This window comes from Neophocaena asiaeorientalis, unplaced genomic scaffold (assembly GCF_003031525.2).
Source record: "Neophocaena asiaeorientalis asiaeorientalis breed wild unplaced genomic scaffold, Neophocaena_asiaeorientalis_V1.1 scaffold134, whole genome shotgun sequence".
In the NCBI taxonomy this organism is placed as follows: domain Eukaryota; kingdom Metazoa; phylum Chordata; class Mammalia; order Artiodactyla; family Phocoenidae; genus Neophocaena; species Neophocaena asiaeorientalis.
In genome coordinates, this window is record NW_020185339.1 from 29,813,050 (window position 1) to 29,835,340 (window position 22,291).

Below are 22,291 nucleotides of genomic sequence, written 5' to 3' on the forward strand. Positions count from 1 at the left end.
GGTTGTCTCCTAGAAATAGAGACAGAGTTTAATGCAAATCAACAGATCTGTGGAATGATTAACATGGACAAAAGTGACATGGACCAGGTATGTTCAATACTAACAGGCCTTAGGACCTGACAGTATAAAATGTCAGCATATGAAGTGATACATATAATCCACTTTTATACATTTGACAGGGCAAGATATCCTGAACTCAGCACGCATCTTCTCCAGCAGCTGGGAGTAGCTAAATGGCTGGGGGCCTCCAGCTCAGCCAAGTCTGACCTCAGACTGTGGCTGTCACCTGGGTCTAGAGTGCTTACTCAGAAGCATTTCTCCAAGACTTCTAGACAGGGCTTGGGTCCTGAGGCCCGCCAAGCTGAGGGACTTGGTAACAAGTCTAAATGAACAAACACATTTCTTCTCATTATTTTCTCTTAAAAATAAAGATTAAAGGTTAATCAATTCGGTCCCAGGAACAACAACATGGCCATTTAGTTCTTCAGAGGGCAGAAATCTGGGTTTGACCCCAGATAGCTTTCCTCACACCTCCTGGAGGAGTGTTTCAAACTCCTCCAGAGTTCTGGAAATTTCTACACGTTTCTAGAGTCCAACCTAAGCCAATCCCAAGCTGCTCCCCACCCCCTTTTCCCCAACGGCCAATCAAGCATGATGTAGTGCAAAGAGTATAGGGTTGCAAGTTAAGAAACTTGTTTACTAGGCCCAGATCTGCCATGTACTTTGTAACTTTGGGAAAAGACTTCACATCTCTGAAACTCAGACTGAATGATCGCCAATAACCTCTACAAGCACTAACGTTTTGTGATTCTCAATAAAACATGAATCTAGCCTGAGTTAGATTTAGCTCTCAGGTCAACATCTGTCAAGGTGGCCACAGGTTCCCGCAGATCGAGGGCCACAGCAAGAAGCTGCCATGGAAACCAGAGCGTAAGCAAAAATCGCCAGAGCGGAACCAGAAGGCAGCAGGTAAGGGGGCCGAGGGAACAGAGAAAAGCGAAGGACGAAGGGCAAACTAACAGTATTCTAACAACGAGAACGAGAAAAAGCCAAAACTGAAAGAGGAAATTATAACCACAGCCTCAGATGATCCCTTGGCTTCTCAGGCCTCGCCACACTGCGCAGGCGTTGCGCGGGTCCTCGACTCTGCTCTTTGACCTCTCACCCCACCCCCTTCCTCCGCTGCCACCGAACAGCTCTTCCGGTGTTGTGGAGGCGGTTCCGGTTCGCGGCGGTTCCCGGGTTTTGCTTTCCGCGCCCGGCCGGAAACCCCTTCGCATAGCAGCCGGTTCCGGTTCGGTGAGTGGCGGCGGGAAGCTGGGGGAGGGGTGAGGATGGAGGGAGCTTGGGCCGGGAGGCAGTGCGGGCCCGGGCCCGGCAGCCTGGGCTGGGCTGGACGGAAGCGGGGACGGCTGTGGGGACGGCGCTTTTTCCTCTGCCCCGCCCCCTGGGACCACCTCCCCTCACCCGTGCTGTCTGCCGGCCGCGATCTGGCCGGTGGCCGTTAGTTAGGTTTCCCGAGGCCGTTCCTTGAGGCCTCTTTCTCCGGGGTCGAGGAGAGGCCGTCTCCCTAAGGTCACGGCCGGCCCCATCTCAGCACCCAGCCCTACGTGTGAGGAAAAGGCCGGTTGGGATTTCGGGGCTTTCCCGCCAGAGCAGGTTTTCTCTCAGGGGAAAGCTGTTTTCACCGGGAAGCTCAGCTTTTCTGTTATACCTGCTTCACCTCCCGCCTTCCTTGAGACGTGAAAGATATTTCTCGACTACTTCTGCGCCTCACGTAAACATTTCTCCAACTCTTTTTACTCTGTGGTGTCTCCCCGAGATGTCATACCGCTAGTGCCACCACCAGAGAGAAACGTCCGGACCCTCCTGCCCAGGTTATGAAAATCCCCTTAACCGCCACCGTTTGCTTACCTGGCTCATCGCCTTCTGGTAATTCCCTTCAACCGTCTCTTTCTTGGGGTCCCCTAACGTGATCTCTCTGGATATATGCCCAGTTTCTCTTGAGCTTGGTGATTTCTGTTTATCGGTGCCTCTGCAGTATTTCCACTATCTTGTTGGCAATAACTTGCTCCTTTATCACTTTCACGTCAGCCTTGTTAAGTCATTTCACTTCACGTTTGGTTCACTTATATTTGGGGTGGTGGTGATTCTTATGAAATTTATATAAAGCCTTTTATAGGCCACTAACTATTTGATTTAGGGTCCCTCTTCCAATTGGATGTTTTTGGATGGAGTAGATCGCATCATCTCCTAAATCTTTCCTCTCTATAAAGATAATTTGTGTTAAGGACTCGTGTTGAAAGATAGATTACACTGAATTTGAAATTACAGTTACCGTGAAACCTTAAGCATCTCTTTAAGCATGATCCCTTAACCTTCCAATTTAGAGTTTCCCTTTTTTCCCTCTAGTCCCATTTTGGAAGCCTCATTTGTTTTTTATCTTGAGAAGCCTCATTCACTCTTAACCTAATTCCAATTAATTATCCCAAGTGCAAAGATGGTCTTCGTATCACCCATCTGATGGCAAATCTAGAGGGAGCAAATGGATTAAAAGACAGGTTCTTCTGCCTCAAGCTAAGGTGATGTCACTCTTGACTGCTGCTTCGGAAGTCTTTCCTTTTCTTTAGCTGACTCCTACACCTCCTACCAATTGCACCAGCTTTATTTTATGGCTGTAATATCTATTGATGAATCTGGTTTCCTCCCGTGGACAGTAAGATTCTCAGCAGCAGGGACCAGTTCTTATTCATCTTTGTATCACCAGTCCCCTGTATGTTATTGGTGCACAGTAAGTGTTTGTGTATGAAAGAAAGTGAATCTTTGGTGTTTAAAGTGTTAGAGTCTAATTGGAGAGATTCCTTGTAAAAATATGAAAAACAACAACAAAAGTACATAATGATATGGTACAAACTGTCTCATAAACATAATTTCCCAGAGTTCGTAGTAGGGTAATTCACATGATCACTTCCACACCCTTCTCATATCATAAATTGTTCTTACTACATCTTGGTCCTGCATAAAGCTAATTGTATAATGCCTCTCCTCAATATATACTTTCAAAAAACTTCATCATAGCTCTAAACATTCACTTTTATTATCACCTCTTTGCATGTATGTAAACTTATAAATGTTTTACCATACTCATTACATTCTGTTATTGCCAGGACTTTGCCATCTTTTTTTTCTTTCAGATTTCCTATTATCTTGTGTTCAGCTACTTACCTGACTTCACCTGAATACCTGTAACTACTTATGTTCTTTTAATAAATTAAATGAACAAAGTGAAGTAGAAAATGTGTTACTAGAATGCTCTTCTTAGAGGGAAAAAATTCTTACGCTTGAAAGAATTTGGTGGTATCAGAGGTTCCAGGTCCAACATTTCATGTTGAATCTTGGGGTAAAATATTCCTTCTCCCATTGTATTTGCAAAGTGGCAAAAAGGAAGTAGCACACTGAAGAAGCTGGATGTATTTGTATTAAAATGTAAATGTGGGACTTTAATTCTTAAAATTATAAAAAAAGTGTGGATTCCCCAGAATTAGCTAGGGATTACTTTTATCTTGCCAATGTGTATGAATCCTTGAAAAAGGATGTGATTTTGTATTGTTTATTGAAAGAACATTTGCTTGGAAGTGAGGATGCCTGGATTTTTGTCTTCCCTTTGCCCCATCTTTGTGATTTCAGGCAAGTCACTTAACCACTGGACATAATCTCTAACATTCTTTGATTTGCTTGCTTCCCTCTTCACATCTATCTCAGCAATGCAAAGGAAGTTAACATGGGATTGTTCTAATGGGCACCAGGCTTTTAAATTGGCATTCTTCTTAACACAACAAAAGAGACTAGTGATGACTCCTGGCCCATGGGCCCCCAGAGCTGGGGGTGGCTGGGGGACAGGGAGAGAAGAGAGGCAAAGTGTCCTAGGGAACCTTTGGAAGTGCTGAAATGAGTAGACAGTAGAAAATGAGCAAATATTTTAAAACTAAACCTGAAAAAAATGTCCCCTCACCCCTCCCCACCCAAGCCAAACAGGTGTGTTATGAAACTTTAAATAAATATTAAAAGGGTAGGTTTGTTAAAAAAAAAAAAAAAAAAAAAGACTAGACTAGCGATGACAGTTACAGGATGACCTGAAAGAGTGAAATGTGAAAAAGCCACTGCTAGTTTATTGGTTGATAGGATTTTTTTTTTTCCCTTAATGGGGGACCCAGGGAATTTGGCTTTATTAAAAAAGAAAGAAGCGGAAAGAATAATGTGTAGAATTACCAGATCGAAACCTTTTAGTAAGTTGAGCATTTGGAAATATATTTGAAGCCTAAATCTAGGGCTTAAATTCTTTGGGAAACCTCCCTGGCAAGACTAGGTAATCAGATGATTACTCAGCTTAGTCTGTACCTATGCCAGGAAAAGCTCAAGCAGCCTTCCGTTATGTGTGCACTTCGTTATTGGGGCAGTAAAGAATTCCTGTTATCATCATGCAGTTTCCTTAGATTGAAGCTCAGATAGTGCTATGTATTTGGTGAAGTGCTCAATCTTTTGAAAAATATGTGATAAGATTATGACTATATATATGTACCATCTCTAGTCTCCTCCTATTGTAAATGCCAAGAAGCCTGTGTCCAAGGGTACATTTATTAACCTAGTTCCATCAGTTAGACTTTTAACTTCTTTTTCTGGGCAAATTAGATATATCGAGGAAAAAAATAATTTCACGTAGGCAAAGGGGCTTTGGTTTGCAACTGTTTGAGTAATGATGGGGGAAAAAGTACTTAGTACAACTGCGAAGTGTTCCTTGATAACTTTTTGTTTGGCTGCTAAGACATCTGGAAGAGAAGTCCTAACAGGACTACCACAAGATCTGTCACTTGTTTATAAAATGGTTTAGTGGGACTTCCCTAGTGGTCCAGTGGTTAAGACTTTGCCTTCCAGTGCAGGGGGAACCCTGGTCAGGGAGCTAAGATCTCATGTGCCTCGGGGCCAAAAAACCAAAACATAAAACAGAAGCAATGTTGTAACAAATTCAATAAAGACTTTAAAAATGGTCCAAATAAAATAAAATAAAATGGTTTCGCATGAGGTAATAGAAAGATTAATGGATTGGGAAGAATGTTTAGGCTGTAATTTCAGTGCAGTCACTAACTTTATGATCATATACAAATTAATCTGCAAAGGGTTGGCTTTCCTAACCTGCTTTGTGCTGTAATCTGTGATTCTGTGGGTAGTCCATAATTGCTCTTTAGTATTACACAGGTTGCAGAAATGTTTGGAACTACCTCAGGCTAGTTTTAGTTCCCATTCTCTTCCCATCAACTTGCCTTACCATGTTCTATTTTTCTCCACTAAGAATACAAGTGTCACTTCTGAGTGGCTTCCTGTTGTGTAATGACATGAAAGAGATGTTTCAGAATGTAACATTTCTATTTTCTGTCTTCTTTTATAGGACTTTGTATCTTTGCTGAAGTCAGTGATGTGAAAATACCTGACATGGGTAAGACTGACTATGAAGTAGTGTTCAATCCTTTTAGTTACTCTGATTAGATAAGCTGGAGTGAAAGAATATTTGCATCTTTGTGCTTAATAATATTGTCAATATTTGTGTCTTTGTGCTTAATAATAATTTTAAAGGAGATCTCATCCTAATTATATAATACAGTATACCAAACAATTTTCTTTTGGTTGGGATATTGTTTATAGCAACATTTTAAAGCACTTTCTCATTCATTGTGTTGAAAAAGCTAAATACACAGTAGCAAGCATTTCTGTGTGCAAGGACTTGCTTTTTAAGTACTTAAAATACCTAATAGAGTAAGTCCCCTACATACAAACCTTCAAGTTGTGAACTTTCTTTTCAAAGATGCGAACATGCGTTTGCATGTCCAGTCACGTAAGTTAATTCACGTGTCTGGTGTACGTTGTCACGTGTGTGCATCCTCTACAAGTCCTTGTGCTTTTGTGTACTTTACAGTACTGTGTAGAGTACAGTAGTACGGTGTCTTTATTTCAAGCCCAGGATGTCTGGAAGCAAGCGTGAAGCAGCAGTAATGTAGGTGGTACTGCTAAGAAGCGCCAGCCATTTTACTGCGCTGTACTACTGTACTTTTCAAGGCACTGTAAGATTTTAAATGCTTTCTTTCTTTGTGTGTTTGTTTTTTATGTGTTATTTGTGTGAAAAGTATTATAAACCTATTATAGTACAGTACTATATAGCCAATTGTGTTAGTTGGGTACCTAGGCTAACTTTGTTGGACTTACAAACAAATGGGACTTAACGGACGCGCCCTCGGAACGGTACTCGTTTGTATGTAGGGGACTTACTTTAGTACCTAGTAGGTATATTATTATCTCCATTTTGTTGACAGAGAAACTGAGACACAGAGGTTAAGAAACTCGCCTAGGATCACACAGCTATAACTGGCAGAGCCAGGATTTAAACTCAGGGACTGGCTCCAGGGTCCTTGCTCTTTAGTACTGTTATACTGCCCTCTATGTGATAAATAATTTGATTAAGGTAAAATTTAAATTTCATTAGCTAGTGGCATTGAGAATTAATTGTGATTGGAACATTTTCTGCTATTCATAGTACTTTATGTCTATAACAGGGAACAGCATAAGGTCAAGACTAATAGTCAATTTAGGAATAGGTTGAAAAATCTATACAGTTCGATCTTATAATATCCCATAGGCTCCTCTTAAGTCCACATTAGTCTTCCCTCTACTGTTTTTTCCTTTTGTTTAGTCTACCTTCTTTCTCCTGGTCATTTGTTTCCCTTTTCTCTCATTGCTGATAGCAGTATAAATCCCTGAGTTCCTTTGCTCTCACTTGTTCCTATTCTAACTCTTTTATGGTAACAAAGGTCTCAAAAATGGTAATAAAGTACAGTTCTGCCACAGTATACAGTAACTGAGCTGATATCTGTTAAGAGCTATATGAATAAATTACGCTTTTTGCAGAAAAAATTTTCAAGTGGATTACATTTTAAAGCACCTTGTTGAGTTGAAACAGAGGAAATAAACCAGGGTTAAGAGTCTTTGCTTTGAATGGTGGAATTTTTCCCCCTTTTTTTTTCTACAGTTAAAATTAAAAAATTTTTCTTTTGGGAAAATTTCATTATTTTTAAAACTTTGAATTAAGCTCTTTCTATTCTTGTACAAGTTTTGAACTGTTTAGTAGATGATCTCGATTCCAAATTAACCAATTTCTGCACATGGGCCTGTTTTTTTTGACAGTGACATTTTGAGATTTCTTGCCAAGAGTTATGAAGGAGTGGTTTTATTTGACTGTAGAGGTATTTGGGGGAAATCATTTTTATTAGGTGAAAAGATTGGTTCATAGGAAAGTAGGTATTGAAGAATTATGTGACTTGAACTAATCCGGACTCTTTCCCCAGATGATACTGCTGATAGGATGAGGATGGATGCTGGAGAAGTAACTTTAGTGAACCACAACTCCATATTCAAAACCCATCTCCTGTCACAAACAGGTTTTCCAGAGGACCAGCTTTCACTTTCTGACCATCAGGTTAGTAATAATTTTCTTTCCTTAATTAATGAATTATTTTGGCTTAAGTTTTCATCTGATAGAGTTTAAATGCCACACTCAAAAGCACAAGAATATATGTAAACTTTTTACACTCAGTAATGCTAGTATTTGGAATTCTGTTTGATACGTTAAAGTTAAATAAGAGCCAGGCTATGTACAAATTCTTGGAGAATGATACCTTTTAGAAACTCTTTATTATTCCTCTGAATATTACAATTAACTAATACACAGATCAGCGTTCTTTTAAACTGGTGTCTTAAAATTGCTGAGCATTAAATGGGGGGAAACTATGAAAATATACAGTAGCTCTGAAATTTCTCTGTTCTATAAAGCTTAGTTTCTCAAGGGACCAGCAGCAGCAGCATCACCTGAGTCCTTATTAGAAAAGCAGAATCTCAGGCTTTACCCCATACCTGCTGAATCAGAATCTGCAGTTTAAAAAATCTCCAAGGTTTGAGGACTGTTAATAAAGCAGTCTTTCTCAGTAGGCAGCCATTACGAATTAGGATGAGACCATTCTTTGCTGTGTGCAGAATGTTTAGCATCCTTGGGCACTGAATCCCTGTAGCATCTGCCCCCAGTAATCATTTTGATAACTGAATATATATCTACACATTTCCAGATTTGTACTGGGGTGCAGCAGCACCTCTGATTAAGAACTGTCCTGTAAAGTTATCAAGAGAATCAAAACCAGGTTGATTTTTCAGCTGCTTTGATATGTGATACACCTGGCTTTGAGAACAGGCTATATTAAATACGTATTACCTTCTAATGAGCATTCTTTGAATTAAGTTGTATAACAGATATTTTGCCCATTTTTCCCCTTGAAGCCTTAATCATTTCATCATGTTTTCCTTTCTTACTAATATGTAGCTTAATTTATTTATAATATATATAATTAATTGTATTGCATTCTGAAATATGTCATAATCTTGTTTAATTATATATTTTTCCTAGTGTAAGTTTTTGTTTTACTGTAAAAAATATGGTTTAAGAAAGAACTTTTGTTTTGTTTAGATTTTACCTTCCAGGCGAGGAAATTTGGACCGATCGTATACTTGTTCTACAAGAAGTGCAGCTTATCCAAATTATTATTCAGGTATGACACATTACTTGGAGTCAAGGCATTTCTACCTTTCAGACTTCTTCCTAGCAAGTTGTTCGTGTTTACTGTCTCTAAAAGTGAAAACATTGTCAAAAGCAAAATGGTATTTTCTCCACTAAAACATCATTTTAATGAGCTCTCTGTGTATGGTTGCTATAATACTTCACTGATCTAGTCTCAACCAGATATTTTTTAAAGGGAGATTTTTTTTTTAGAATCCATTCTCCTACTTGTCTGTTATGCCCTTGTTAAAAGCAATACAGCTTTGTTTTTGGCTTTTGATTTTTTTTTTTTTTTTTTAGATATGTGTATGTGGTGTAAAGGTTACTTATACTGATTTGAAGCACAGAGCTAGCCTATTTGTATTCTGCTTGAAATCATAAATACTGAAAATTTATTTCTACCCAAGCTTGTCCCTCCATTAGGGCAGGAAATGTTAACTACATGTTTCTGTCTAGCACCTGCCACAGCCATGCTTGCATATTCAAGGGCTTGCCTTTTCAACTTGTGATCCATGACAGAAGTCAGCATTCTCTAGGCTTTTCCTAGCCCCTGGCCTGCCTGACTTTTCATCTGCCCCCTTTCTAAGGTTTGGATTTCCAATGATCTGGCTCTGTCTTGGGGAAACTTGAGAGTTTTTTATTAGTTAGTCTCCTGGCAGTATGACCCAGGAAGATTATAGTGGTCTTCCAAAGTCTTTTCACTCCTCACGCTTTAATCTCCTCACCTGACCCAAGTATGGGAATATTAGCCATACCGTTGAACCTGTTTCAATGGGATTTTTATAAGGATAAGTTGAGATAATAAATATGAAATGCAAATAATAATTATTGTTGTTATTTGGCTTCCTCAGGATTCTTTGTCAGCAAGATGAGATCTCCTCCCCTAAAAAGACGTTAGTATGATGCTCTTTTAGACTTATATTATATTTAAATATCATTTAGGTGGGTGGTACTTTACCCTGGGCACTGGATTTCCTCTTCTGGGGTGGGAAATGGTGTCCACATAGTATGTGCATAACTGTATAGAAAAATCAGTTACTTTTTTCAGAAAGTTAACTCTGCCATCGTTATTGTTGAAAAGGCCTTTCTGATGAGCAGAGAGCCTGAAATATGGCTTGATAGCTTATTAGTATTGATCATAGGGGAAGGACAGTTGAGTGGAAAATATTTTCATTTGAACTCAGGCTGTGTTTGCTTGTAATTTTGTATGCTGATTTACCATTGGACAGAATATTTGGTTTTTGTTTAAAGTAATTGCTTAATAGTAAACAATCATATATAGAAAATTATAATCAAGGTCTCCTGGCTAACTCAACTCTTACTTAACCCTGTGGTCTTCTCTGTTTTTTTATCTGAGTATATATCTATGTACACATTGTATGATTCGAAATATGATTTTTTTTTTAGCCCAATATATATTTTTAAAATTTTCTATCTGCTTACCTGTTATTCTTCTTATTTACCTTTTTCTGTTGATTTCTCATAATCCATGGAATTTATATGCACATTCACAATCCTTTATGTGCAATTCCAAAATCCAAAAAGCTCTGAAAACCAAAGAATATTTTCATAATTTATTTGACATCAAAACCTGACCTGAGCTCAATTCATTACTTGGCAAAAGCTACACGAACTGACATTTAACTGACATTTAAATGTTTTGTCTTTTATTTATCTCTGTAAATATGAATATTTACACATTTTACTGTAGACATATCAGTATGTTTGATAACAGGGTGCTGCTTCAGGTTATACTTAGAAGTGCTACATAGTATATACCAGGTTATCTTTGTAAAATCATCAAAATTTTTAATGTAGAAACACAACTGGATCCAGGGGCCTGTGATTTAGGATAATGGGCCTGTGTCTTCATTTCCTTCATTTTGTCTATGGTTTAGGTCCCATTCACCCTCTCCATTTTCAGCTATTATAAATAACATGACTTAAAATAATTTGTTTTAGCTTTTTTCTTTTAAATTTCAGTGGACCCTTGATAGACTCACAAAGGATATTTCTGAGATCATCTCAGGTCCCTATATTTTTGACTGTGGTGGTATTTACCCAGAGTGCTGGCTTTCTACTCAGTTACATGATTCTTGAGGGTTATATTTTTTCTGTTTGTCCTCATGCCACAATTTGATCCCTATATCAAAATCTTATGCCAGAGTTTTTATCTCTCACTTGAAGTCCATTTTTTTGGGAAAAGAAAAAAATTCATAACAGTTACTTTATACATGGTGATGACTAGAGAATACCAACAGCAAATAATAAAACCATATTGAAATGGGGTTGTTGAGCTATTCGATTCATTCTCTAAAATACAGCCTGAAGCAGAGGATTCAGATTTATGCCTCTACCAAGTTTAGCGCCTGACCAAGCAAGCTTAGGACATGCCACAGACCTTTTAGGTTGCTCACGGACAATCAGAACTTTCAATCTGTGAATGCCAAGGGTCTGTATACTTTTTTCTTATAATAAAGACTTTAATTCAGATCTTTTTACTGTGTACTTTTTTAACTTTGTTCCTTTGCCGCACCCATTCTTGTTCATTACAAGTCCTGCAGAATATTGTCTCTTAGCTCCTATTCTTTTCCAATAATTTCCACATTGATTTCTGTGGTCAGTCACCTTGGGACTTAACCTCTTGATTGGACTAGATGTGGGTCCCCAGTTCACCTGCCTCAGCCTCCTCATTCTGACTGTACTGGTCTTTGTCTCCTCTCCTACCTTACTATCCTCTCCTCCACTAAGATGAAAACAAACACAGGAAAAACTCAAACTTCAGAAACTAGAGTCTGGAGCTTCCCATTTATACTTTACTAGATCTGCCTCTCTGTATCAAGCTTTTTAAATATTTGCTTCTTAATCTCAAGATTAGACTGTTAAAAACATTTTTTTTAATTTAGAAAGCAGAGAAAATGCAACATTTTCACTTTAATAACTTAGTGCTGGTCAGACTTGAAGACCTCTTGATTTTATTAAGGGCACAATTGAAAAGAAAATTAAAACATTTTAAATCTTAAAGAAAAGTAGCTTAAGATGAAAAAAAATGATTTTGCTCAAGCTTAGAATCATTGTCAATGTCTTATCTTTGGAAAATATGTTAAATTAGGTTGCCAAATAGGCATTTAGTAGGTAAGATGAATTAAAGCATCCTGTATTCATAATAACTAAATAAATCTGAAAGTTAACAGGAGCAACTGATGATTACTTTCATACTAAGTGATTGCCTGACACACTTTTTTTTTAAATATAAAATTTCGTTATGTCCATAAAATTTCTGCCTGTCCTTGTAGAAAATTTGTAGAGAAAAGTAGAAAAATCCCCATCATTCTATCATTGGAACACAACCAAAGTTAAAATTTTGGTGTATTTCCCTATAGTGCTATGTGTGTGTATGTACACATAAGTAATCTTATTTGTGACATTTGCAATCTGACTTCTTAATGATGACAGAATACTGGGTTAAACTGTCAACTAAAAAAGAATGAGTGCAGCCTCCTGTTGGTCCCTTTCTAGCTTTGCTTGATCCCATCAGCAGTAGAGCACTATTCAGTGATTTCATTGAGTGGGGATGGAACCACCTTATTCTGGTGAAACAGATTGCCTGATCCTGTGCTTTTCCCTTGAATTTTAAAGCCCAAACCTCTGTCAGATGCCATTGAAGAGGCTACTCTGGTTTATCCTTGGTCTCAAATTTGCATTTTTTGGTAGACTTATTCCTCAAGTAGACACCTCTAGTTAGATCATTCCCTAATCAAATTTTAACCAAAAAAAAAAAAAGTATGAGAGAGGAAGATTTCTACTGTTATTACTTTGCTTAAAGATAATGATTTTCTGGTCCTTTATTGAAACTCATTTTCATTAGCCTCACGTCTCTTATTTTTACATTAATAGTAATAGATGTCAAGCATAGTTGTTGATTACAAAGGGAAAAGGTTGTAATTCATTTTGAAAGTACATTAGGTCAACCACTGGTGCATCAACTGGTACTAATACCACCCCTGACTGCTGCTTTTTTTCCATCTTATTTAGCCTAAATTCTGATAATCCTGATCAGCTTAAAAAAAAAAATTCCAATACAATACAAAACTGATACTTTTGTCAGCTGCCAAACTTTTTGGATAGAGTATCAAAAGCTACGTTAAATAGTTTAAATAACATAAATACATAATATTGTGCAAAGTTCCATAGTAATATGCTTTGAAAGAGGATCCTCAAAGTGATGTTGGCATTAGACAAAATTCAGGGAGTAGAGAGTTAAATTTTTGTCTTTCTGCTGGTGCTCCTCAGTTACATAGCCTAACATCTGAAGTTATTTTGAAGGTGTTGTTTTAAATTGTCCCATCCTGCTGATGGAGAGAGGAGGCTATAAAAATTATTCTACTCCTAGCTGAAACTTACAAACTTACACTCCAGTTTGTAAGCCACAAGTCAGAAAATTCAAATAATAATTAAACCTCGCTTAGTCTGATTGCAACAGCAAGCATCCGAGTATTGATATGTCTGATGATTATAACATTAAGTGACTGAAGGTTATCATACCAGAACCAGATGCATAATGACGGGTCATTCCTGCCATAAGCCGGCCAGAATAAGCAGCAATTAGGTTATCTCTGCTCTTAGACAGAGCCCCTGAGTCGTGAACACGGTAATTAAAACAAGAAAGTGACACCAGCTGCTTATTAAGCAATAACTGTTGTTCATTTGAATTACAATTCTCCTTGGCCCTCCACCTGCTTTCTTACTGGTCTGGCCTACCTTCTTTCAGGCCCAGGCCTGGGAGTGCTTGCAAGATATAGTTGGGGTAAAATGTTGACTTTTGGTGGACACCACGGAGTCACATTGATGCAGATAAGGCACATGGCTGTGGCAGGATTCAGCTCCTTCATCAATTTTCAGGTTAGTATGGCTGAATCAATTATAGTTTGTAGAAGTTCCCTTACTGCAGACTTTACTGGCAGTTGAGACCGGGATCTTTCTTCCATTAGAGACATGGTGATATGCCACATTACTTTGGAATACAATGTTGGACATGGTTGCAGTCATATGGAGAACCAGTATAGGTATTTGTTTAATTTATTCAAACTTTTATTCTTCTAGACAACCCTTCCTCAGACAGTTTTCTTGGCTCAGGAGACCTAAGAACCTTTGGCCAGAGTGCAAATGGCCAGTGGAGAAATTCCACTCCAGCATCAGGTTCAACTTTACAAAAATCAAGAAACAGCCGAAGTCTTTACCTCGAAACCCGAAAGACCTCAAGGTAAGTATTCTGGCTGCTCAGTTCACAAGCTCTTCCTCCAATATAAAGGAAAATGGCTATAAGATAGTTGTTACATTGGCATTTTTAAAAAGTAACAAACACCACTTTTGAACTTTAAACCATAGAGATACGGACAAATTCATTTTGAACTTTCAACTTTTAATTTATCTTGTGCTGGATTTTGGTGACAGCCAAATCTTATAATTAGAGGGAGAGAATTTTGAGGGAAGTCTTGGTGGATATGAGTGTATTGGGACCCTTCAGAATCAATATGGCTATTTTGAACCTTAAAGTGAAAATTGATCAATTTCTGCAACTTCGGTAGCAAAGAAACCAGCACATTTTGTAGGCTCTCATGTGAGCGGAGACCTGACTTAAACCAAAGCAACCTTACACCTTAGTCAACTACTTCTATTGTAAAATTAGACTCAGAAAAACCTTGATCATATTTAGCCTAACTTATAAGCCTTGCTTATTCCCTCACCAAACTTCTACTGATTATTAAAGGCAGATGAAGTTTGGCTTAGAAACTTTTCCCTCAAGTACTTTATTATATTAGTAAATATTTCTTCTTTAATATGGTATTTATGACTTCTTAAATATTACTCTGGTGATGGTTTTAGGCATGTGGGATCATTCAATTTCCTGCTTAGTCAAAGCTAAGCTTTCTGGTGCTGATTAAAACCAACAAGATGGTTTTTATTTTATTTTATGATTATCGGCACATGGACTCTGGAAACATGTGTGAGTACTCCCAGGGATTGTCTTCCCCACTTCTTAATATTTTTAAAAATTACATAAGTATTCATTAACACAGTCACATTGTAAAAGTTAAAACATTGCCAATAAAGCCAAAGATCCCTTGACCACTACTCACAATCTTACTCCCTTCCCCTTCATGTGTTTCCTTCCAGATCTTTTCTTATGCTTGTTTCTTTTCACTTTCTCTTGCTTAGATATAGAATGATATATATGCTGTGTAATACTATAAAATGTATAATATGTTATCTTCATTAAAGATATTCTGTATGCATCATTTGGCAAGTTGCTTTTTTTCCTCAATAATGCCATGCTGTTATTTTTTTAAATAATGTTATTACAGAAACAGTGCGCATGCTTTGTACAGAATCAGAAAATACAGATAAGCACAAATAAACAATAAAAACATCATATTCCCACCAGTCAGAGGTCACCTTTGTAATGTCTTAGTACATGTCCTTCCAGATATTTTTCTGTTTGCACACATTTTTTTCCAAAAATGAGTTCATATTGTGCATACTCTTCTGTAATCTTTTTCAGTCAGTCATCTTCTCTTTTTCATTCAGTAAATTTTATCTTATACACTGAATAAGTTATATTTAAGTTTTCCTAGTTGACCCCAAAGTATCCTTTACGGCTAGTTTGTCCAAAGCAGTATGCAGTTTAAAATCGCATCTGGTATTTATCACCCTTAAGTCTCACAATCTTGAACAGCACCCCCTTTTTTTATGACATGACTTTTTTCTGCATAATGTTCCACCTTTTGGATTTGACAAGTTGCTTTCCCATAGTATCATGATTTTGTCCTCTACCCTCTGTATATTTTATAAACTAGATTTTTGACTTTAATAGAAGCTGATGCTGTGTTACATCATATTAGAAAACCTACAGTCCTATCATTAGTGATGCTGGGTTGACCTTTAGATTAGAGTGATAGCGCTCTGGTCCTTAATTGTACAGTTAGGTTTTCTTCCCCCTTGTGACTAGAATGTAATCTAAATGATGTTACTTTGGCATTTTATGAACGACCAGTTTCACATCAGCCTAGGAGTCATTAATGTCAGTTGATAATCCTTAGCTGATAGCACTTTTTAAATTGAGGTCTAATTGACATATACCATTATATTAGTTTCGGGTGTGCAGCTTAATGATGCAATATTTGTATATTGACCACAGTACGTTTAGTTAACATCCATCACCATACATGGTTACAAAAACTTTTTTCTTGTGATGAGAACTTTTAAGATCTACTTTCTCAGTAACTTTCAATAATGAAATACGGTATTATTAACTATAGTCACCATGCTGTACATTACATCCCCATGACTTACTTGTTTTATCACTGGAAGTTTGTACCTTTTGACTTCCTTTGACCTGATAATAATTTTAGTGTTAGTGAAGTAGTAGTTTTCTAATTTTATCATTTCTTTTACACTAATTAATTGGCACTCTGCTATAAGGGAGAGCTTTTTACCTCATGAATTAGGGCTGTTTGGTCACCCTGAAATAGTTTTCCTACTGGGAAGGCAGGGTATGTGATTAGATCTTTCTTCTGCATTACCAATTTTCAAAGTAAGTTTTTTTTTTTTAATCACCACTTGATGTGGTTCAAATGAATTTTTCTGTTCTTTTTTCAGTGTCATGGATTCAGTGTGTTTTAATCCACTACTACAATCATTATTCTTTGAATGCTTACATTCTCACAACTTTGGCTAGTGGAAGTTCCTTCAGGCTTATGTCTGTGTCTGACTCAACCTCGTTAGTTGTTGGTAGCACCCTTGCTTTCTGGCATCGCAAATGCCCTCATACTGTTTCTTTAGGAAGAAGAATCTTTTGCATTAAACACACACACACACACACTCTAGGAAAAATAAATACAAAAGACATTGTGGGGAATTCATTATATCTTTACCAAGCAAATTATATTGCCCTTGCCATTTTTTCCTAGCCACATCTACCCATCCTAAGAAAAGAACCATGTTTCTGAAATTCCAAGTTCTTGCTCCTTTCCCCACTCTAACACACATAGGAAACATTAGAGATTGAAGAGTCAGAGGGAGTAGATGTACTTTTTAATTTTCTTTAGACCTAGTCTGATTTCATTTGGATCAGACCACATGTACTGATTTAAAGAGTTCATTTCTATAAGTTCAGCTTAGTCAGCTATGTACTTTACTCTTCAGCCTCAGCAGAAAGAAAGAAAATTAATTATATTGAGCACAAGTACCTGTGCTGGGTAATGATATTTGAAAAAGAGCACATAGAAAAAAACTTTAAATTATTAACCTAACCTTAGAGATAAAATTGGATTTTGAGTCCACAAAAATATTTTTCTTGCCAATTTTTCCCATTATTTGAGGCACATATGGTATAAAGAAACAAAGCAAAATTCTCCTTCAGAAGAGGTAGATAGTGAGGGCAGAAGGAGCAGTCACAGCGATGCAGCCTCATAAGCCTTCTAGTTTTTTTTAATGGAGGACGGGAGCCCTCTGTTGGTCTTTTAGGAAACTTAAATTCAATTGAAAAACAGTTGAGAAGCTTCAGCTTTATCCACCTTTGCATATTTAATCTTAAAGTAATTCCCTCCAAAAGGCTGGGAGAGGGGACTGCAGGGAGTAAATAGAAAGTGTGTGCATATTAGCACACCTAGAACCCAGGTTTTCTGAAGAAGTCTAATCTGATAGGCTTTTTGTCATACCACACAGGTCTATGGTTCCTGACCAAAGGAACTTATAGATGGCGAAGCTAAGAAATACAACTTTAGGTGTTTGATAATTACATAGTTTGGCAGTTTAAGACCTCCTAAGTGGCAGAACCTAATGCAGCAACTCATTTCTTGTGTATTTCCCTCACAGGGTACATCTGTCATTCTGCTAATTTTTGTTTTTGTTATTTCTTAAAAGTGAAAATAATCACCTGGTTAGACTTTTACTTACTGTTCTTGTCTTTTACAAACTTTTTTTTTTTTTAGTGGATTATCAAACACTTTTACAGGAAAGTCAAACCATCACTGTCATGTGTCTGCATATGAAAAATCTTTTCCTATTAAGCCTGTTCCAAGTCCATCTTGGAGTGGTTCATGTCGTCGAAATCTTTTGAGCCCCAAGAAAACTCAGAGGCGACACATTAGTACAGCAGAAGAGGTAAGGAAAACCTGCAACAAAAGCTTCTAAAAGGTAGACTCTCCCTACATTCAGCCATGTGTTCCCTCTGACTTAGATGTTTATTAACCATTCCATTAATCCTTTCTGTGTTTTTTTTCTTTCTTAATTGCTCTTTTTGAGTGCCAGCGTCTCTTCTAAAGAAAGTAAGGAGATATTTTAGCAGGACTTCAGTATTTTTCTTACCATCTTCTATTCCTGTTGGACAGCACATTTAATCTTCAGTATTGTCTGAGTGGCTTCTCATACATCAAACTATCTCTGTTCTCTTTTGGATCCTTATTAAAGCTCTAGTTTCATGTGGCAAAGCTGTTAACCTTGCTGGATTTGATACCTACCCTTCTTACTAGGATAATTTTTCCTCAATATAAAAGAAAAATCAAGAAGCCAGCTAAATAATTTACATCCTTTCATTTGAGTAAGATCTTTGAGATCATAAGCTTTCTCCACAAGAAAGATGTTGTGTTGACACTATGTTATATTCATTCAGTAAACTTAGGAAAAAATCAGTTCCTTATATATAACATATAATTTATACAATAAGGAGATGTGCTTACACCTGTTCAATTAAATATTTATTGTGCATCCAGTCAGCTTTGGACTGGTTGCTGTGGAGATACAAATAAATAATAATGACCTCATACTTATATAGCATTAGAGTTTCCAGTGTGCTTTCCACATGTATTATTGTTTTGAATTCTTTTAACCTTGTGAAATAGGTAGAGATGAGGTAATAACCACATTTTACAAAGTTGAAAAGTAAAGGTCAGAGGTCACACAACTAATAAATGGCCAGCCTGCAGCCCAGTTCTTCTGCAGGAGTCTAGAAGGTATGCTTTCTGTTATACAGCATGGTTATGTGGTTCCTGTCCACTGGCGCTTACAGACCGTGGAGTCAACAATATAGCATTATGTGCTAAATAATTATGTAATTTGGCGGTGAAGATCTCTTAGGTGGCAAAACTTAATTATTTGTTACATAGTTTAAAATGCTGTATATTTTTTGGTTTTAAATTTGTGTTGAATCTAAAATATTCAAGCAGAGGATGACAGAGCTCGTAAATCATAATTATCCGGGGGAAGGATAGACAAGAAACTGGCCCCAGTTGCATTTGGTGATAAGAGCTGAGCAACAGTTATGAAAGGGCGATTTATTTTTCACTGTACCTTTTGAAACATTGAATTTAGTACGATCTGCGTATCAGTTATTACATACATAAATAATTCTTTTTTAGTTACTGGAGCTGTGGGGGTTGTGCTTGTGCTAGAGTGCAGGCAGCCAGCAGGGTACCGAGAGACTTGTGGGGACCAAGACGGTAACAGCATGGCAGCTGGTACAGGCCTCCCAAACCTGTCCCTGCCCCGTGTGGCTGCTGCTCGCATCACCAGTGCCCTTTAGAATGTGTTCATTGTAAGCCCCCCATTTACCCACTAGCCAGCCAGTCCTTGGGACCATTCAGCCCCTCCTCCTTTCACCTCCACTTCCAGCCTGAAGACTTGGGCTGACCCAATACTTTCATCCTTCCAATCCACCTTCCAGGCCACAGGCTGGGTCAAGGGAGGACATGAAGCTGGTTCATCTTTCCTTCTCCAGTGTCAAAAAGATGCCAAAGATTGAATCTATCCTATGGAACAAGAGATGCAGGGAATTTTGCCTCAGTTGTTTTTAGGTCTATAATCTGCTGTGAAAAGCAAGTCACCTGTAGTGTAGAAATAAGGAGTAACCCGTGTTATATGCACGAGACGAAATATTGGACCAAACTTTATTAAATGAAACTCTCAACAGATTATTTAGATATTTAGTCTTGGATATTACAGATAATCCAGATTGAAATGTTACTTTTTCCCCCTGGATTAAAATATTGATGGGAGCTTATAAGCTGGAGGAAAAGTTATTTTCCGTGGAAATATTGGGATCTCCAAGAGACATCTGTTGCTTATGTTAAGGAAGGAGAATTGTGTATGAATCTTACTTCTGGAGTTGTCTAACACCTTCAGGAATATGAAGCTATCTGCGGAATTAACATGTCACCACTGTGCTGTTCAGTCTTACGACGGGTTTGAAGATAATACATGAGGAAGAAGAATTTGGAAATATGCAGGTGGTGGCTGTACCACCACTTGGCTGATGGCTGGTTCAAGGGCAACATTAAAGAACGATACTATCCAATAGGGCAGGGGTCCCCAACACCCTGGCCACAGACCGGTACCGGTCCCTGGCCTGTTAGGAACCGGGCTGCACAGCAGGAGGTGAGCAGCAGGTGAGCAAGTGAAGCTTCATCTGTATTAACAGCCACTCCCCATCGCTCACATTACCGCCTGAGCTCCGCCTCCTGTCAGATCAGCGGTGGCATTAGATTCTCAGAGGAGCTCGAACCCTACCTTGAACTGCACATGTGAGGGATCTAGGTTGCTGCTCCTTATGAGAATCTAATGCGTGATGATCTGAGGTGGAGCTGAGGCGGTGACGCTAGCGCTGGGGAGCGGTTGCAAATACAGATTATCATTAGCAGAGAGGTTTGACTGCACACAGACCATAATCAATTGCTTGTAGACTCACAAAACCCTGTCAGTGAGTGGCAAGTGAAAACAAGCTCAGGGCTCCCACTGATTCTGCATGATGGTGAGTTGTATAATTATTTCATTATATATTACAATGTAATAACAATAGAAATAAAGCGCACAGTAAATGTAATGCACTTGAATCGTCCCCAAACCATCCCCCCTCCCCCCGTTCCAAGGAAAAATTGTCTTCCACGAAACCGGTCCCTGGGGCCAGAAAGGTTGCGGACCACAGCAGTAGGGTTACCACCAGCCACGTGCACTATTTAAGTTAATTCAAATTAAATAAAAGTGTAGTTTCTCAGTCACATTAGCCACATTTCAAGTACTCATTAGCCATATATGGCTAGTGGCTACCATATTGGACAGTACAAACAGAGATCATTTCCATTATCACAGAAGGTTCTCTTAGCACTGTTACAGAGGATGAGAGTTTCTGTTTAGGAAAGAAAAAAATATTAGGGACAATAGAAATGTTAAATAGTAAAAATACAAGTAGTTTATTTTCAATTATATGTTGTTTCCAGACATGCTTCTCTGCTACATATTGAGCAGCATTTTAAAATGTTAGACTGCCTTATAGATGTCACTGATGGTTTTCTTCTTTTTTTTGTAAGAAAAACATACTTTACTAATTGTCCTTATACTTACTAAACTTTCTTTGGTCCTCTATTAGGTTTGAACCATAACGTTAGCCAACTTCCTTTAACATTTTATCCAATTATAGCTTCCTTTCCTCTCAATTTCCTAATTTGCTTTCTCAGTAGAAAATAGTTTAATGTTATGTACATAGAAAGAATTTTTTTTTACATTATAGTACCAGATGCGCCAAAAAAGGATTATGTTTGAAGTTTCAGGTGCCTTATCTCCTTGCATCTTGCATTTGCTTTTGGTAAAGCCAAATCTTATGTGTTCTTTTTTTTTTATAATTTCAGTTTTTCCTTTTTTTAAAATTCTTTTTTTAAAAAAAAAAACCCCACATTTGTTTATTTATTTATTTCTTTTGGCTGTCTTGGGTCTTTGTTTCTCCATGCAAGGGCTTTCTCTAGTTGTGGCAAGCGGGGGCCACTCTTCATCGCGGTGCGCGGGCCTCTCACTATCGCGGCCTCTCTTGTTGTGGAGCACAGGCTCCAGACGCGCGGGCTCCGTAGTTGTGGCTCATGGGCCTAGTTGCTCTGCAGCACGTGGGATCTTCCCAGACCAGGGCTCAAACCCGTGTCCCCTGCATTAGCAGGCAGATTCTCAACCACTGCGCCACCAGGGATGTGTTATTTTGAGAGTTGCTTAGACTGTTCTTTCTTGTCCGAAATGGTTCTAAATAAAATGTAATATACCCAGTGTTTTATTGTTTAATGAAGCCCCAAAAAGAAAAGTGCCTTGCATCATTTTAAAAAAAACATAAATTCTTGTAACTTCCAAATAAACATGTAGAACAGTGAAAACTTCTTAACCTTTTTTCTGTAATTTCTTTTTTTTCTTTTTTTTTTCTTTTTGCGGTACACGGGCCTCTCACTGTTGCGGCCTCTCCCGCTGTGGAGCACAGGCTCTGGACACACAGGCTCAGCAGCCATGGCTCACGGGCCCAGCCGCTCCACAGCATGTGGACCGGGACCGGGGCACGAACCCATGTCCCCTGCATCGGCAGGTGAACTCTCAACCACTGCGCCACCAGGGAAGCCCTGTAATTTCTTTTTTAAACCATAAATCAGTTTAAACTGAAAGTATGGGATTTGAAGGAGTTCAGATAATTATTTGGAATATGGATTTATTTCTGTTCATTTTATGTTGTCTAATGACTGAGGTTGTTCATGCTCAGACAGAAACTTTTCTTTGAAGATACTGGGGAAAAAGATTTGTGGGGGACTTTTGTGTGTGTTAAAGTATTTTTAAAAATCA

The 22,291-nt window shown here is 38.1% G+C and overlaps 1 protein-coding gene across 3 annotated transcripts in view; it reads left to right on the forward strand.

Moving 5' to 3' along the window:
• The first annotated feature begins 1,313 nt into the window (after positions 1-1,313).
• Positions 1,314-22,291, forward strand: part of SENP1 (SUMO specific peptidase 1) — a 61,367-nt gene continuing 40,389 nt past the window's right edge. The window contains exons 1-7 of one of the 3 annotated variants that reach the window (XM_024736944.1): positions 1,314-1,932; positions 5,444-5,491; positions 7,392-7,522; positions 8,561-8,642; positions 9,502-9,543; positions 13,754-13,913; positions 17,644-17,815. In XM_024736944.1, the coding sequence (XP_024592712.1) occupies positions 1,881-1,932; positions 5,444-5,491; positions 7,392-7,522; positions 8,561-8,642; positions 9,502-9,543; positions 13,754-13,913; positions 17,644-17,815 (687 nt within the window). In that variant the 5' untranslated portion in view covers positions 1,314-1,880. The remainder of the gene's footprint in view (positions 1,933-5,443; positions 5,492-7,391; positions 7,523-8,560; positions 8,643-9,501; positions 9,544-13,753; positions 13,914-17,643; positions 17,816-22,291) is intronic. The other 2 variants (XM_024736946.1, XM_024736945.1) reach the window with 2 other exon arrangements.